Source organism: Acromyrmex echinatior, chromosome 19 (assembly GCF_024713525.1).
Source record: "Acromyrmex echinatior isolate Ae372 chromosome 19, ASM2471352v2, whole genome shotgun sequence".
Taxonomy (NCBI): domain Eukaryota; kingdom Metazoa; phylum Arthropoda; class Insecta; order Hymenoptera; family Formicidae; genus Acromyrmex; species Acromyrmex echinatior.
The window spans coordinates 5429926-5447128 of record NC_141870.1 but is presented as its reverse complement, the minus strand read 5'-3'; the positions used below and the strand labels follow the sequence as shown (position 1 = coordinate 5447128).

General features: G+C 30.4%; 1 protein-coding gene across 3 annotated transcripts in view; it reads right to left on the bottom strand.

The window, feature by feature from the left end:
• The window catches only part of LOC105149042 (protein O-mannosyl-transferase TMTC1), a 222199-nt gene that overhangs the window by 51429 nt on the left and 153567 nt on the right, over positions 1-17203 (bottom strand). For all 3 annotated transcript variants that reach the window (XR_015548279.1, XM_087416076.1, XM_011061177.2), the window contains exons 5-7: positions 10502-10633; positions 9838-9910; positions 4248-4351 (exon numbers count right to left, since the gene is read on the bottom strand). Coding sequence is in view for 2 of the 3 variants with exons in the window: in XM_087416076.1 (XP_087272202.1) it covers positions 4248-4351; positions 9838-9910; positions 10502-10633 (309 nt within the window). In the remaining variant the exon portion in view is untranslated. The remainder of the gene's footprint in view (positions 1-4247; positions 4352-9837; positions 9911-10501; positions 10634-17203) is intronic.

Here is a 17203-nt window from a genome sequence, read left to right as displayed (position 1 = left end):
GTAATTAAATTTACAATTGAGACTATTGGTAAATTTGGCTATTGACACGTTTATCATCAATTATTTATATCTAATTTTCTTGCAAATTATGTTATATTCCATAATAATGAAATTAATTTAATATGAAAAAATAATTTAATATGGAACGAGTGTTTTATAAAGACTTTATTGACAAAGACCTGATTGTAGTAACATTCGTAATATATCACACCATCTTACGAAGTCTGCTTACCACCATTTAACCATTGTTAATATTTTACGACAAAGCCGGCGGCGCAGGTTATGGATATGACACGCGTATGGCGCCCATAATATCATTGCACATGGGTACAGCAATAGACCGAGACACGATGGGGCGGACCCGACGTGGAATTAATCACTGCGAAGATCGTACGCGGTATATACACGTCTGTCGTAACCGGAGAGATCCTTTAACGATTCCGTTTATGCTGAACAAGCTTGACATGAAAACCTCCAATACACTCTTTCACTACTCTCGACAACGAGTTTCACCTAAGATTCGTTTGAAGATGTTGCCGCACATCATAACATATTTACATTTAATCTTTGACTAAGTATAAATAGAGAGGAACAAGATTTTCTCGATGTCATAAATATATCTTAATGGCTACAGCGGGTCGCGAAATTTGATTTCAATCAATCCAGCGCATTACACGGAAGGAACGATTTTGCTAAAGTATCTAAAACCTTGGATATAGAAAATCATTTTATTGGAATATCAAAAGGACGCTCAAATATACACTCTAAATTTTTTGCAGTGAAATCTTACTTCAAGAGAGTGAAAATGCAACCACCTTTGAAAAAAGTGAAAATATTTTCATTTCTTAAAAAAAAAGTGACGATCTTCATTCTTTTGGAAGTGAAATCTCACTTTTTTAGAGTGAGATTTCACTACTTTAAAATGAAAATTCACTCTAAAAAGTGAAAATTGTCATTCTTTTTTCAAGAAGTGAAATATTTTCACTTTCTTGGAGTGAGATTTTACTGTAAGAAATTTGAAGTGTAATGAACAATGTTGTGAAAATTTTTGACTTCTAGTTTGAGCGTCCTACATATTTTGATCCAACAAAATTCTAACAAAATTATTTACAGATGTGTATCTAACTACATTTTAGGTACATATTTTAGCAGAACCATTCTTTCCACGTATATTCACACGTTGAACGTATACGTTTGCGCACGTAACATGTTGGATATCGTAAAATTAGACAGCGTGTTTGGATAACGGAGTTAATGTCACAGGACGATGTAAAATCGCGAATCTTGCATGAAGCGAGATTGAAGCGGCAGGGGGGCATCCTGCGTTGCAGCGAAGTCGTAATTGCGCGTTGTCAGGAAAACGTTGCGAAACCCTTGTTAATAACGGGGGAGGGCCGAGCGCGGGATGATTTATATCGTAGCCTATTTAGCGGCGATTAGCGCTTCGCGTAGAGTTACGCGGGCTAGTCGTCCGCTTAACAAGCTTAAACTTAAATTACCGTATTAATCGCGCAGCAGCACCGCAGGGTCTAACCGAGTAACCACCTGAGCGGCCGAGCGGTACACGCGATCGCAAATATGTCGTCCGGTATTTCCGGAACCTCGTAAACGTATAACTGCATTAGAGTGGAAACTTCATACGCGCGACCTACGACATCCTGCTGGCAAATCTCCTCAAGCTGCAGCGTCACCAAAGGACACGTGCCGCCGCATGTGCGCGCTCGACGAGGAGGATATTTCGAGGACAAGGAACCGGGATAACGGAGAGAGGATGGAATTCTGAATGATATGGAGCACCGTACCGAAACGCTCCGATGTAGGCTTGCACGATCGTAAATTCCGTGAAACGACGGTACATCCAGCCAAATTATACATGTCGTAAAATATTCCTGCCCAGTTTCTAGCAAGACAGCTTGGAAGTATTTCGCCTAATATCATTTCTCCCTCTGGTCTGTTTCTTCCTTTCACTCAAAAGGCCAAAAGACGAAGAGGAAAAGCTGGGATTGTACCGGGGAAGGAAAATGAATAAATACGGCGGTAGTTTGCAGGAGGACAAAACACTACTCCAGGACGTTTCTATATGTCACAGAGACGGTAGGGGCACGACTATGGGAACGAAACAATATTTTTCAATATGCTAAAATGATCGAACACTCTCTTTTAAAACAATAACTAAAATTTCCGTTTTTCACGGTTATAGTTCTATAAAGTCAGTGAAAAACGAAAGCGCATCTACAGAATGGGATATTTAATTAGCGTTCCTTCATCAATCGTGTTGGAAAGAGGAATCTTATCGTCGAGTTATACAATCACGTATGAAAGAAACGCACAGAAACGCGGCTTTTGTCATGAAAATGTAATGGTATAACTAATTAATTTTGTAAAGTAGGGAGACAAATTGCATTAGGTTTATCACTGCTTCGAACGATGCGCTTCTGTAATTAAGATAATTTTTTACGAGCGTGAAAAGGACTGCTCCGTTCTTTGGCGCTTGCCATAAAAGAACTCTACGAGGTGAATATATTTCGTAGTCTCGTCATGAACGGAAGTTTTGCGGCGTCGCGTCGAGAGAATCACATCGCGCGACCATTTCCATTTTCCATCTACGTGAAACGTCAGGACACGTCCATTCCTTGCGAGACGTAATAGATACGGCGGTCATGCGATATCGTTGAACTACGGGATATAGCGGAATCGGATTTACTGGACATGTTCAGCGAGCCGTAAAATCGGATCGTATATTAGAAAATTTTTCGTGGATATACATCGCGATTTTGGACTCTCTCCGAACATCTATGAACATCTATCTCATCAAAAAAAATTTCTAAAAACGATAGAATGTCTCGAGACTGTCGAGTGGATTAAAACTACGGATTATGGTATCACTAGTCTTCGAGAAAATCAACAGAGAGATTTTTCGAGCAGCACCGAAAAGTTACACCGCATTCAAACTCTTTGAGGATGAGACTCGAACGAATCGGGGCAGCAGGACGCGTCACGAATCTGTTGCAAACAAGTAATTGGAATGGAAAAGTTAGGCAGACGAGACTTTTGGTTTAACTTGAGTACGAATCGAGAATCTTTCTCCGGCTGACAGTCGACTGACGTTTCTGAACCTTGGGATGCAGCATTAAAAGACATTTTAACTTACGTATTCGTATTTGAAATGAATAAAAGATAGAGTTTATATGTATATACGTGTCCAAATATTGCTTATTCTTTAAAATAATCTCTCTTTCTTGGAAAATGATTGTAGAAAATATTACAAGAGTATATTAAAAAATATTCTATTTTTCTCTCTAACACAATCATAAAATTAGTAACATTTTAAATTTATATACAATATTTATATACAGAGTGCTCCGAAAATAGAGGGTAATAAGATTACAGCATAAAAGTTCATAAAAAAATTAAATAATAAAAGTGCTTGCTATTTTTTGAAATAAAGTGATTTTTAGTTTAAAGATTCAAGATATAACTAATCCTAAATCCGTTGGTTAAAAAATCATCTACCTGAATGTAATGCAATGGTATTAGATATTGAACATTTCGAGATCATTGACACTAAGGGATCGATAATCTTCTGTAATGATAATCATTGATGTCGTTACGTAGAATAAAAAAGCTGCGTAATAACTTAAGAATTACGGGAAAAAATCGGCCCCTTAATAAAATATTGTGAAATAAACGATTTTTAACCAACATTTAGAACTGGTTCACATACCGTGAATTTTTATATTAAAAACCTATTTTATGAAAAAAATAGCATGCATTTTTATTATTCAATTTTTCACGAATTTTCATACTGCAATTTTATTACTCTCGAATTTCGGGATATCTTTCGAAATATCCATATATCTTAAATACCCATTATCTTTCATTTTTATGTTAATTTCATGAAAATAATCGGATGCTTGAGAATGGATGCTTGATTGATGGCTGTAAGAAAACATTCTTTCACAAAGGTGCGAAAACAAACAATCACAATGGTATGGCTTAAATGTTTCCAACTGCTGAAAGCACCGGGCGAGAGGTGAATACGGGCTGAATCAGATCAAAGGATAAAGTCGTCTTGTTTCTATTGTCATCCAACACTTTGATCTCACGTATACGCGATACGTTACTCCTCAACGAGGGACAATGGTATAAAGTTTCCAGTCGTTCTCAATCGCTGCGAGTTTTGAAACGTTGTAATAGGATTCCTCGTCGCGACTCGCGTAACATAAAGGATTTATACAGATACTCACCTGACATGGAAACAGGGATGAAAAGCAGCTGGATTATCCTGCGCGGAGAAGTTCGGCAAAGTACCATGAAGTAGAGCGAGCCGTACCACAAGAAGTATGCTAAACTGCAAACATTAAATGGTCGATAAATTTTCATATTGTTCCAGAGACGCATTTTTCTTTCAAATATGATACTTATGAAAACATCCACACACATTAAAACAAATGTGGATTTAAAAGCTGATTGTTCGAATTAATGCTCATATTAATATTCAAATTAATGTTTAAATTTAAATTCAACAAATTTGATTTCTTGATATTTTTAATACTAATAACTAGGAAGAATTTAAAACCTTAAATATAGCAAGGCTTACATGTATATATAACCTCAACAGTGAGTTCATAGAATGAATATCAAATGTGACATGGAAGACTGGTATTCATAGTCCGTTTTTATTTTAAGAAAGATAATACGACTGTGATTGACTCGTGACATTTTATGATAGTCTTAAATATAAGACTATAAATACTAAATCAAATGTCTCATATTTAGGAAAACACGCTCGTATTGCAAATTTTTATTAAATTAAAACCCGCAACACTTTTATTCTTTACATTTATATTTTATTATAATTGAATATATTTATATTTTATCATAAATTGTTATTTTATATTTATGCTTATATAACAAAAAAATGAAATAAAACAAAGTAATTGAACTATATTTTCAAACAGTCTCTCAAATTATTTATTCAGTTTATTGATTCACTGCACAACGGTAGAGCCGTAAATACAGAAAGATATAAACTATTACAATGCAGTAAAGTGAATCAAAGTAGAGTTAATGTTCCAAAAGTGAAGCAAAGGCAAAATTGTGCATTCGTATGTCGCGTCCACGTGATACAATTTTCTCTTCACGTTAATTATTCATCATCTGTAAGATACGTGGCGAGAAAGCTAGTAATACATCTCGCAATAATGTTACCAGTCGACGCAACGCACCAGTCACGTTCTACTAAATGGTTTAATTAAGTAACACGATTCGCGTGTCTGAATAGCAAAGAACGAAAGGTAGTTGCTTTGCAGTCTCTCTCTCTCTCTCTCTCTCTCTCTCTCTCGCGCGCGCGGGCGCGCCAAGACGTCGTCACGTTCACGCAAAGGATGACACGAAACCGTCGTCACATTTCTGTCACGTCCTCCACAGAGCTCGCTAACCCAATAGACGTCCGTACCATCCTCCGATAGACCGCTCTCTATCCCTTATTCCGGAGTTATCCGGGGACGTTGTTGGCCCTCTCACTGTCTCTCCGCCTTTGTACCTACGTCGGGGTCGCTCTCGCTCGCATTCTTGTCGACGGACAGACACGTTGGTGAGTGGTTCTGGAAGGGTGGGAGAGTCGGACAATATCTGCCAATTCGAGGTATTCATATCCTCTAGGATCGAAGTCGACAGACAAGGGTTAGCGTCCATCCTAAGCAGTCACACGAACACGTCGTATGTACGTAACGCTGTCATCGAAACGCCGCATCCTGTAGAGACGTTCGACACCAATGCCGGCCTTGTTCTTCGATGGGAAGCTCTTCGAATATTGTATTACGCCACCACCGAGGATCCCGGCTGACCTGCGGAATACGGCGAGCGGAACGGAAATTCAATTCCGATAAATATCCGATCCACACGAAATGTCATATCGCATATTGATGCAGCTTTTTTTCGACATTGCAAACTTTTAATCGTGGATGAATACACAATTGTAAGTAATGCTTTACAATGTAATGCTTGGGTACAGTAACGGAAAGCTAATAAATTAAAGATTATAATATATTCTGCAGACTAATACATATCTTATTCTTTCAAGATTTTTCTCGAAAATGCATTCATTTACTTAATATATTCGATTAGATATCGATTAATAATTAGATAATGATAAAGTGGCTACAGAAAGCAATCGCGATAATGCATTTTTTGCTGGTATAGTAGCTTCGATCGTAATTTCTCTTTAATTGCAGTATCTTGAGAAAGAGTTTAAGATAAGCGAGAGTTAAACGTTAAGCCAATCAGATAACAGTGAGCATAGCAATGTATTGTACAATTGGTAAATAGTATATGTACTTCTCTCTCTCTCTCTCTCTCTCTCTCTCTCTCTCTCTCTCTCTCTCTCCCTCTCTCCCTCCCTCTCTCTCTCTCTCTTTCTCTAATGGATTGGCTTGTTGATGAGATTTGTCATATTAGATGTTAGTTGTATAATACGTCTTTAGCGCTCGTGTCTTCCAATATAATAGCAATGACTTTTTAGTATGATTTAATTGTATTAAATAATAATTTAATAATTTAAAAGCATTTGACGTTAATTCCTTCAGAAAATTATTTGTTAATTAATAGATAACTATCCCAAATATATAAAAAATATATAATTCTGTCTCACTTATGCAGACTTAAGATAGATGGTTTTGCTGAAATATCTAAAAATTTAACTTAAATCTGAAAATATTTGATTGAACCATTAAAATATCTAGAACGCTAAAACATTGATGATAATGCTGCAAAAAGTTTTTACATTCTAACGATTAATTTGAGCGCTTTAAATAAGTATTTTGGTCAAACAAAATTATTTCCAAATATATATGTATCTATAGTTACATTTTTAAATATTTCATTAAAATCATTCTTTCCATATAATCAATAATGAAAAGTAATATTTTACAAATAAAATATAATGTCTTTATCTCAGTTTGTTCAAACAAAGGAAATTATAAATCTAACAAACGTTCAACGTTAGCCAAAATATAGCATTGCATTCTAGAATATTAGCGAGCTTTCCTGGCAATGAAGACTGAGAAGCATCATTGAGAATGACGTACTTGAGAATGTGTAAGTGCTACGGGATGGCGGAAACGACAGGGGTGCAAAGAGATCCGGGATATGTAGATAACTGTGTGAGGGTAGATCGTGTGCAAGCACGCCTCCCTCGTTCGGCGGCATAAATTAGCATAACTCAGAATCGTGTTCGGTTAAAGTACTTTCCATGCGCAACCTTTATTCCTGTATTGGCCCACGTGATAGATCGTGTTCCCGCCTTGACTTACCACAATACATCTTAAGGGTGAAATACGTTATTTAGCAATTCCGATACTGAGGGAAATTATACAATTGAGTTTACCGTCTAATTATACACTACAGAATTTTAATGTGAAACTTGAAACTCTGTTCCTTCAGAAATTATCTTTTTATAGAAACTTAACTTACAGAAAGATTAATGCACTATAAAAAAATTACGATCGTAGAATTATTGTCCGTTTATACAGAATATCCCAAAACTAACGATAAACATTTTTTTCACAGATTCTTTGTAACATTTTAAAATAGTCTAATACGAAAATGTCGAGATTATGATACTTTTAAATAGAAAGAGTTTAAAAATTACAAATGTCAGGGATTTGCCTTCAGGGATGATCAGTGTCAAGGCGTTAAATTTTGTTATTATATACGAGATAGCATCTAATTTTGATATTTAAAATTTTTTAATTAAATTTTGTATTAAACTTTTCTTAAAATATTATACAAAAAAAAAGCTGACTTTAAGGTATTCATTATCAGTTTTGGAAATCATCCTGTATATCATTTCATAATTGCTAAATACTTAGTATCTAATATACAATGCTTGCTTGATAATAAGTACAACTATTATTGATTATGAGAGATATGCTATCCTTGGATCTTTATCGAACGGTTCTTTGTGTTGGTAAAGGTGCTTAATACGACGCCGTCTAAATTAATTCGCGACAATAAAGACGATGAGCGCCGGCGCCGTAAGAGCCAGCGTTTCTTGGGTATGAACATCAACGACAGTAAAGCGCCGAGAATTTAATAGCATCTCATAAACTCCGTTTAGGGGTTACACCTTACGGTGTCGAGATCGACCAACATGACCTCAATGGATTCGAACCGAAAATACGAGAAATTCACATCCTTTATCGATGAAATTTACCACTTGAGACTCCTTTGAAGATTCGAGGTACTTCACGCCCGCGTGGATTTTACTAGAAAGAGAGAGCCTTCTTAAAAGCTTTACTATTCGCAAAAACTTTAAATCCTGTTTGAAAATTAAGTTTCAAAGAGGATTCCAAATTAAACGCATAAAACGTTCGATCGAAATTAAACTGTGCAAGTTTTCCGCTTCTTTGAAGTGTATTCAAGTTAAAATGTGATGTTTAACTTTAATGAATCCTAAAGGAAGATAAATTGATCATTTAATTATTGCCGTCACTTAATAAAATTAATTGCGAGAAAGCTGATTATTATCATGGATGCCGATGGTAATGCCGTGCCGTATTTTCGATTGCTGAGCATTATACAATACCCATTTATGCGAATCGTACATCATTCTGTTGATCTTTTGAAACTGCCGCTATTTCATCCCTCGCTTCGTTTGCCGCACAGTTTGTCTTGTGTTGCATAGCAGTTCGGGGAATGTTATTTATTTTCGGTGACCGTAAAGGGAAATTCTCTACGTCGAGTGTATCTATGGTAACGATCGTTAAATTTGCTTAAAGCACGAGTTGCTGTAAACATCGGTGTCTGACTATAGCCAGGCGATAAAAACGAAAGATATCGGTCGTTAAGAATTAATGCCAGCACGGAATAGAGAGAGCGAAAGAGAGAAAGGATCCACGCTAATTCCGTGGATTATAGAAGAGCGACGATCCTGTTTTCTTAACACGTAGAAAAATCCCCTTTAGGTATAATGTCGAGTTATATTATTACTAACAGCTACATTAAAACAGTGTGTGAATACTCATTTGCAAATGATTCGTGATCACTTCATCAAAATTTTTATCTTATTCTTGATATTTTTAATAAATTTTCTTAATAAAATAATCAAAGTTACAAATCAATTATACAATTATTATACAATACAATATGCTTCTCTCCCAATTGCAGTGAAGGTTTAATGTGAAGCTGCTTGATTTTTCTGTTAATCCAGTTATCCAATAAGTTGAGAGTGTACAGACCTAAATGGATAAATATAGTCATGGACATCCCTGCAATTCCCCGGATACCAGAAGTGCAGACATTGTCGTTAATACAATAATAGTAAAGCTAGTGGCTCTTGCTACTCGCCTGAAAATCCTGTGGGACTTCCACGCACGACCGAATGTGCATGGTGCGTTAAGGGGATTCCAATCCTCTTTGACCATTACTAACTCATCTATATTTCACATATCATTATAGAATCATTCTTTCTTCTCGATCTTTTAGGATTTAATATGATTGATTGCCTTTAATAACCAATATTAGAATGACATTGATGCATCGAATACATCGCCCGTTTTGAGACATAAGATTTTGTCACGATACATTCACACTTTCATAAATCAGAGTGATATAATCATAGTATACTAATTATCGTATATTTATATTAGGTGTTGGAATTAATTCGTAGCGTTTTTTAATGAAAGAATGTTATTTATTTCACATGAGCATTAAAAAATACATTAATGAAAGTACTTCCCATCACTTGTAAAACGCTACGAATTAATTCCAACACCTAATATATAAATGTAGACGCGATTTTATTTGTTACTGTATTAAAATTATCTCATAACTTACCGAAACGAGTAACGCTGCAGCACGTTTGGAAAAATATCTAGAATCGTCGTTCCACTTGGCTTCGAAAATAGACCTGTAAAATACATATACCGAATAACGTGATGGCTTTTTTCGTATTGCAGATTATATTATACGTCCACCGTTGTGAATACAAAAATAGTATCGAGCACTGCGCCAGTACACTATCACTATGATTAATAGTGCACCTAGTCAATTTTTGAAAAGAGTTTGCATTCCAACACGAAACCTTAACGCGCCGAAATATTTTGGCCGCATTTTCTATCGTTCACGAGAAGCACATTTACCGCTTTGGGACATGCGACATAGAATTCGCGATTGATTTTATTGTCGTTGCACGTACATGATTTCCGCCGGGGAACGAATAAATTTCGTGTCTTTTTCGTTTAACATCTAATTTTTCAAACGCGATACAAGTATCTTATCAATCCTTTTAACTATGAGGAATTATAAATAATTAAAATCAAGATAACTATATCAGTTTAAAGTTTACCTCAAAGACATTAAACTTTACATTTCGCCAGAACGCGCGCGCACACACACACGCACGCACACACACACACACGCACACGCACACACACACACACACACACACACACACACACACACACACACACACACACTCCAATAGCACTTAAACACTTACCTCTTGATTGAATGCCAGGAACGACAGAGATCGTAAAGAAGGTTTAGTGCCAAAACAGTAACGCCAGTTTCCTTCGCCAACATCGATAGGGCACCCAAGCAAACGCTGGACCATACATAAGCCGTCTGCTGGCTGTAAAAAAAACAAATATTTGGAAATTACATAAAAAAATATACAATCTTAAATTGGATTTTGTCTTTTACATATTTAGAAGACAATAAATCGATTTAAATCTTCAAATATCACAGATTTCAGTATTACTATCTTCATTCGTACATTATGTGACAATTGACTTAAACTTGAGAACAATTTGAATTGGCGATTGCAGCTAAAAATGAATGTAATTTAAGTATACAGGTGTCTTGTAATTTTGACTATAACGTCTTGCAATTTTTTTATTAATTATTAAAAGATATAAACAGTTTATATTATAAGAAATAATACATTTAAAATTTGAAATCTTTTTATATAAAATATTATTTTTTAAAAATAGATAAAAGAATTGTTACAAATATAGAATAATCCCAAAACATATTAGAGAAATAATACTTTAATAATACAACCATATTTTTGCTTTTACAGATGTATTTCATGATATTTCCAATATATTTTTCTCCTCTCAACTCGCGAATAGAAACGTCGGTATCGGGAAACAATTCTCACCAGAACATTGATCCAAAGATATGTAAGATTTATTCGTTTACGTCGACCGGCATCTAAATCAATCTACGTTGAATGACAGATCCGTTCCAAGATGTCGTTCGAAATTTTAGGAACAACGAGATCAATGTAAGACCTGTCCGCCGAGACAAGACCTTCCTCGCTCATAAAAACGAGATAAAATGGCCGTGGTAAAATGAAAGTGTTTCTTACAATTTACATCAAGCTTTCTAAGTAAGATTAATAGTAACTCGTTGCGAAATGTAATGGCAAAGTGCGAATAAGAATACATCCACTTTGTAGAGAAGCGATCAAAGATTTAAGAGAACGACAAAAGTCTTGATGAAAAGCCTAATGTATAATTGGAATTAATCATCGGTGGGCTTAATCGTCGAGGGATTTAAATGCGATGCGTAAATGATTGAGAAATTGAATTGAAGATGTAAGAACTAAGAGACACTAGTCAGGTAAAAAGAAAGAAGATAGATAAGCATAAAGTGAGGCGATGAAGCAAAGGTGGAAGGAAACGAAGAAGAAAGAGTACTCAAAGGCAGCCAAGAGTAATCAATTTCCTAGGTTCGAAGACAAGCATCTTACCCTTCCGCCAGCCATTGGCTGCCCGACGGCAGCCCTACAGACGGAGTTTTACCTTCTTGTCTTCTGCAAACGCTTTTTTATGTTGGAATACGACCTCTACGAAAGCTTTTTACGCTCTTACAATCAAGTCCGTCTTTATAGATTTTTCGTTATATTCAGGCTTTTCTGCGCGCAGTTTATTAATAAAATTTACTTAAAGTTTACAATTTAGCTTCTTTATGATTAATTAAACTTACGTTGAAAAATAGCGACGTATATCTGCCGTAAAGTCGTAAAATGAATATTACGTAGTACGAGAATAATGTCTCTTTAGAAACATAATTGAAATTGTTTTGCGTTGAGTCATTCTTCTTAGCTCTTGTGCTGAAGATCGATCGTGAATAACCCGGGGCACATTTACGATCCCACGTAACTGTAATAGTAGTTTGTAGAGTAAATTAGTTTAGTTTATAATTTTCGGGCTCCATGTACATGAGAACGAATGGGTCGCTGTTTTGGCGTCAGGCTGGCGTCGTCGCGACGTTAAGTGTCGCCCGACATTCTTGACGTATGTGCAGCCCCTAAGTTCCCCCAATTTACAGAACGGTATATCAACTGTATTCCAACTTTTATATATATATATATATATATATATATATATATATATATATATATTAGGTGTTGGAATTAATTCGTAGCGTTTTTTAATGAAAGAATGTTATTTATTTCACATGAGCATTAAAAAATACATTAATGAAAGTACTTCCCATCACTTGTAAAACGCTACGAATTAATTCCAACACCTAATATATATAAATGTATATATATAATATAATTATTTTAGAAAAAATATATAATTATTTTATCTCTAAATTTTAAGTAACTCTCCTCTAAATTATGTAAAAGCAGAATCACTTAAAAATTACTTCTGCAACAAATAAATTAAAATCCAAATTAAAACTGAGTAAAAAAATAACTTATAATAATTAATTTAAAAAATAAATGCTATATGAATGCATGCAGTGTGCATGCGTTCATGCAAAATAATCATACAATCATGAAATATAATTCATGAAAAATAATCATACAATTACGAAAATATAATTTTTGTAAGCATTGGATTTTGAACCCATTATTTAATTAGATATAAAACAATCATGTATTATCTAAAATAAAAATTTTAAAGTATTATTTAAATTTTATACAAATCTATTTTTGCTAAGATCTTTAGAGAATATATATAATTATTTTAGAATTATATATTTTATAAAAAAATGTATAATTATTTTAGATAATACATAATTATCTTATATCTGTAATTAATTAATGGGTTCAAAATTCAATGCTTACAGAAATTATATTTTCATAATTGTATGATTATTTTTCAGCAAACTGCATGCGTTCATATAGCAATTATTTTCTTAGTAAAAATAAATTTGTATAAAATTTTAAAGTATTATTAAAATTTTACACACATTTATTTTTGCTAAGATCTTTAGAGAATATATATAATTATTTTAGAAAAAATATATAATTATTTTATTTCTAAATTTTAAATAACTCTCCTTTTATCTAAATTATGTAAAAGGAGAATTACTTAAAAATTACATCTGTAACAAATAAATTAAAATCCAAATTAAAACTGAATAAAAAAATAACTAATAATCATTACTTAAAAAATAATTGCTATATGAACGCATGCAGTTTGCTGAAAAACAATCATACAATTTTGAAAATATAATTTTTGTAAAATAAAAATTTTAAAGTATTATTTAAATTTTATACAAATCTATTTTTGCTGAGATCTTTAGAGAATATATATAATTATTTTAGAATTAAATATTTTATAAAAAAATGTATAATTATTTTAGATAATACATAATTATCTTATATCTGTAATTAATTAATAGGTTCAAAATTCAATGCTTACAGAAATTATATTTTCATAATTGTATGATTATTTTTCAGCAAACTGCATGCGTTCATATAGCAATTATTTTCTTAGTAAAAATAAATTTGTATAAAATTTTAAAGTATTATTCAAATTTTACACACATTTATTTTTGCTAAGATCTTTAGAGAATATATATAATTATTTTAGAAAAAATATATAATTATTTTATTTCTAAATTTTAAATAACTCTCCTTTTATCTAAATTATGTAAAAGGAGAATTACTTAAAAATTACATCTGTAACAAATAAATTAAAATCCAAATTAAAACTGAATAAAAAAATAACTAATAATCATTACTTTAAAAAATAATTGCTATATGAACGCATGCAGTTTGCTGAAAAATAATCATACAATTTTGAAAATATAATTTTTGTAAGCATTGGATTTTGAACCCATTATTTAATTAGATATAAAACAATCATGTATTATCTAAAATAAAAATTTTAAAGTATTATTTAAATTTTATACAAATCTATTTTTGCTAAGATCTTTAGAGAATATATATAATTATTTTAGAATTATATATTTTATAAAAAAATGTATAATTATTTTAGATAATACATAATTATCTTATATCTGTAATTAATTAATGGGTTCAAAATTCAATGCTTACAGAAATTATATTTTCATAATTGTATGATTATTTTTCAGCAAACTGCATGCGTTCATATAGCAATTATTTTCTTAGTAAAAATAAATTTGTATAAAATTTTAAAGTATTATTAAAATTTTACACACATTTATTTTTGCTAAGATCTTTAGAGAATATATATAATTATTTTAGAAAAAATATATAATTATTTTATTTCTAAATTTTAAATAACTCTCCTTTTATCTAAATTATGTAAAAGGAGAATTACTTAAAAATTACATCTGTAACAAATAAATTAAAATCCAAATTAAAACTGAATAAAAAAATAACTAATAATCATTACTTAAAAAATAATTGCTATATGAACGCATGCAGTTTGCTGAAAAACAATCATACAATTTTGAAAATATAATTTTTGTAAAATAAAAATTTTAAAGTATTATTTAAATTTTATACAAATCTATTTTTGCTGAGATCTTTAGAGAATATATATAATTATTTTAGAATTAAATATTTTATAAAAAAATGTATAATTATTTTAGATAATACATAATTATCTTATATCTGTAATTAATTAATGGGTTCAAAATTCAATGCTTACAGAAATTATATTTTCATAATTGTATGATTATTTTTCAGCAAACTGCATGCGTTCATATAGCAATTATTTTCTTAGTAAAAATAAATTTGTATAAAATTTTAAAGTATTATTAAAATTTTACACACATTTATTTTTGCTAAGATCTTTAGAGAATATATATAATTATTTTAGAAAAAATATATAATTATTTTATTTCTAAATTTTAAATAACTCTCCTTTTATCTAAATTATGTAAAAGGAGAATTACTTAAAAATTACATCTGTAACAAATAAATTAAAATCCAAATTAAAACTGAATAAAAAAATAACTAATAATCATTACTTAAAAAATAATTGCTATATGAACGCATGCAGTTTGCTGAAAACAATCATACAATTTTGAAAATATAATTTTTGTAAAATAAAAATTTTAAAGTATTATTTAAATTTTATACAAATCTATTTTTGCTGAGATCTTTAGAGAATATATATAATTATTTTAGAATTAAATATTTTATAAAAAAATGTATAATTATTTTAGATAATACATAATTATCTTATATCTGTAATTAATTAATAGGTTCAAAATTCAATGCTTACAGAAATTATATTTTCATAATTGTATGATTATTTTTCAGCAAACTGCATGCGTTCATATAGCAATTATTTTCTTAGTAAAAATAAATTTGTATAAAATTTTAAAGTATTATTCAAATTTTACACACATTTATTTTTGCTAAGATCTTTAGAGAATATATATAATTATTTTAGAAAAAATATATAATTATTTTATTTCTAAATTTTAAATAACTTTCCTTTTATCTAAATTATGTAAAAGGAGACTTACTTAAAAATTACATCTGTAACAAATAAATTAAAATCCAAATTAAAACTGAATAAAAAATAACTAATAATCATTACTTTAAAAAATAATTGCTATATGAACGCATGCAGTTTGCTGAAAAATAATCATACAATTTTGAAAATATAATTTTTGTAAGCATTGGATTTTGAACCCATTATTTAATTAGATATAAAACAATCATGTATTATCTAAAATAAAAATTTTAAAGTATTATTTAAATTTTATACAAATCTATTTTTGCTAAGATCTTTAGAGAATATATATAATTATTTTAGAATTATATATTTTATAAAAAAATGTATAATTATTTTAGATAATACATAATTATCTTATATCTGTAATTAATTAATGGGTTCAAAATTCAATGCTTACAAAAATTATATTTTCATAATTGTATGATTATTTTTCAGCAAACTGCATGCGTTCATATAGCAATCATTTTCTTAGTAAAAATAAATTTGTACAAAATTTTAAAGTATTATTCAAATTTTACACACATTTATTTTTTCTAAGATCTTTAGAGAATATATATAATTATTTTAGAAAAAATATATAATTATTTTATTTCTAAATTTTAAATAACTCTCCTTTTATCTAAATTATGTAAAAGGAGAATTACTTAAAAATTACATGTGTAACAAATAAATTAAAATCCAAATTAAAACTGAATAAAAAAATAACTAATAATCATTACTTAAAAAATAATTGCTATATGAACGCATGCAGTTTGCTGAAAAACAATCATACAATTTTGAAAATATAATTTTTGTAAGCATTTTGAACCCATTATTTAATTAGATATAAAACAATCATGTATTATCTAAAATAAAAATTTTAAAGTATTATTTAAATTTTATACAAATCTATTTTTGCTAAGATCTTTAGAGAATATATATAATTATTTTAAAATTATGTTTTATGAAAAAATGTATAATTATTCTTATACTTTAAAATTTTCTACAAATTTATTTTTACTAAGAAAATAATTGCTATATGAACGCATGCAGTTTGCTGAAAAATAATCAATTATGAAAATATAATTTTTGTAAGCATTGAATTTTGAACCCATTATTTAATTACAGATATAAGATAATTATGTATTATCTAAAATAATTATACATTTTTTATAAAATACAGAATTCTAAAATAATTCTAAAATATATAATTCTAAAATAATTATATATATTCTTTAAAGATCTTAGTAAAAATAAATTTGTTTAAAATTTTAAAATATTTGAATTTTATACAAATTTATTTTTGCTAAAATTTTCTTTAGAGAATATATATAATTATTTTAGAAAAATATAGTACTTTATCTAAATTTTTCGTAACTCTTCTTTTATCTAAAATCTAAATTATGTAAAAAGAGAGTTACTTAAAAATTACTTTTAAAATTTTATACAAATTTATTTTTGCTAAGATCTTCTTTAAAAAATATATATACAATATTTATTTTAGAGAATATATAATTACC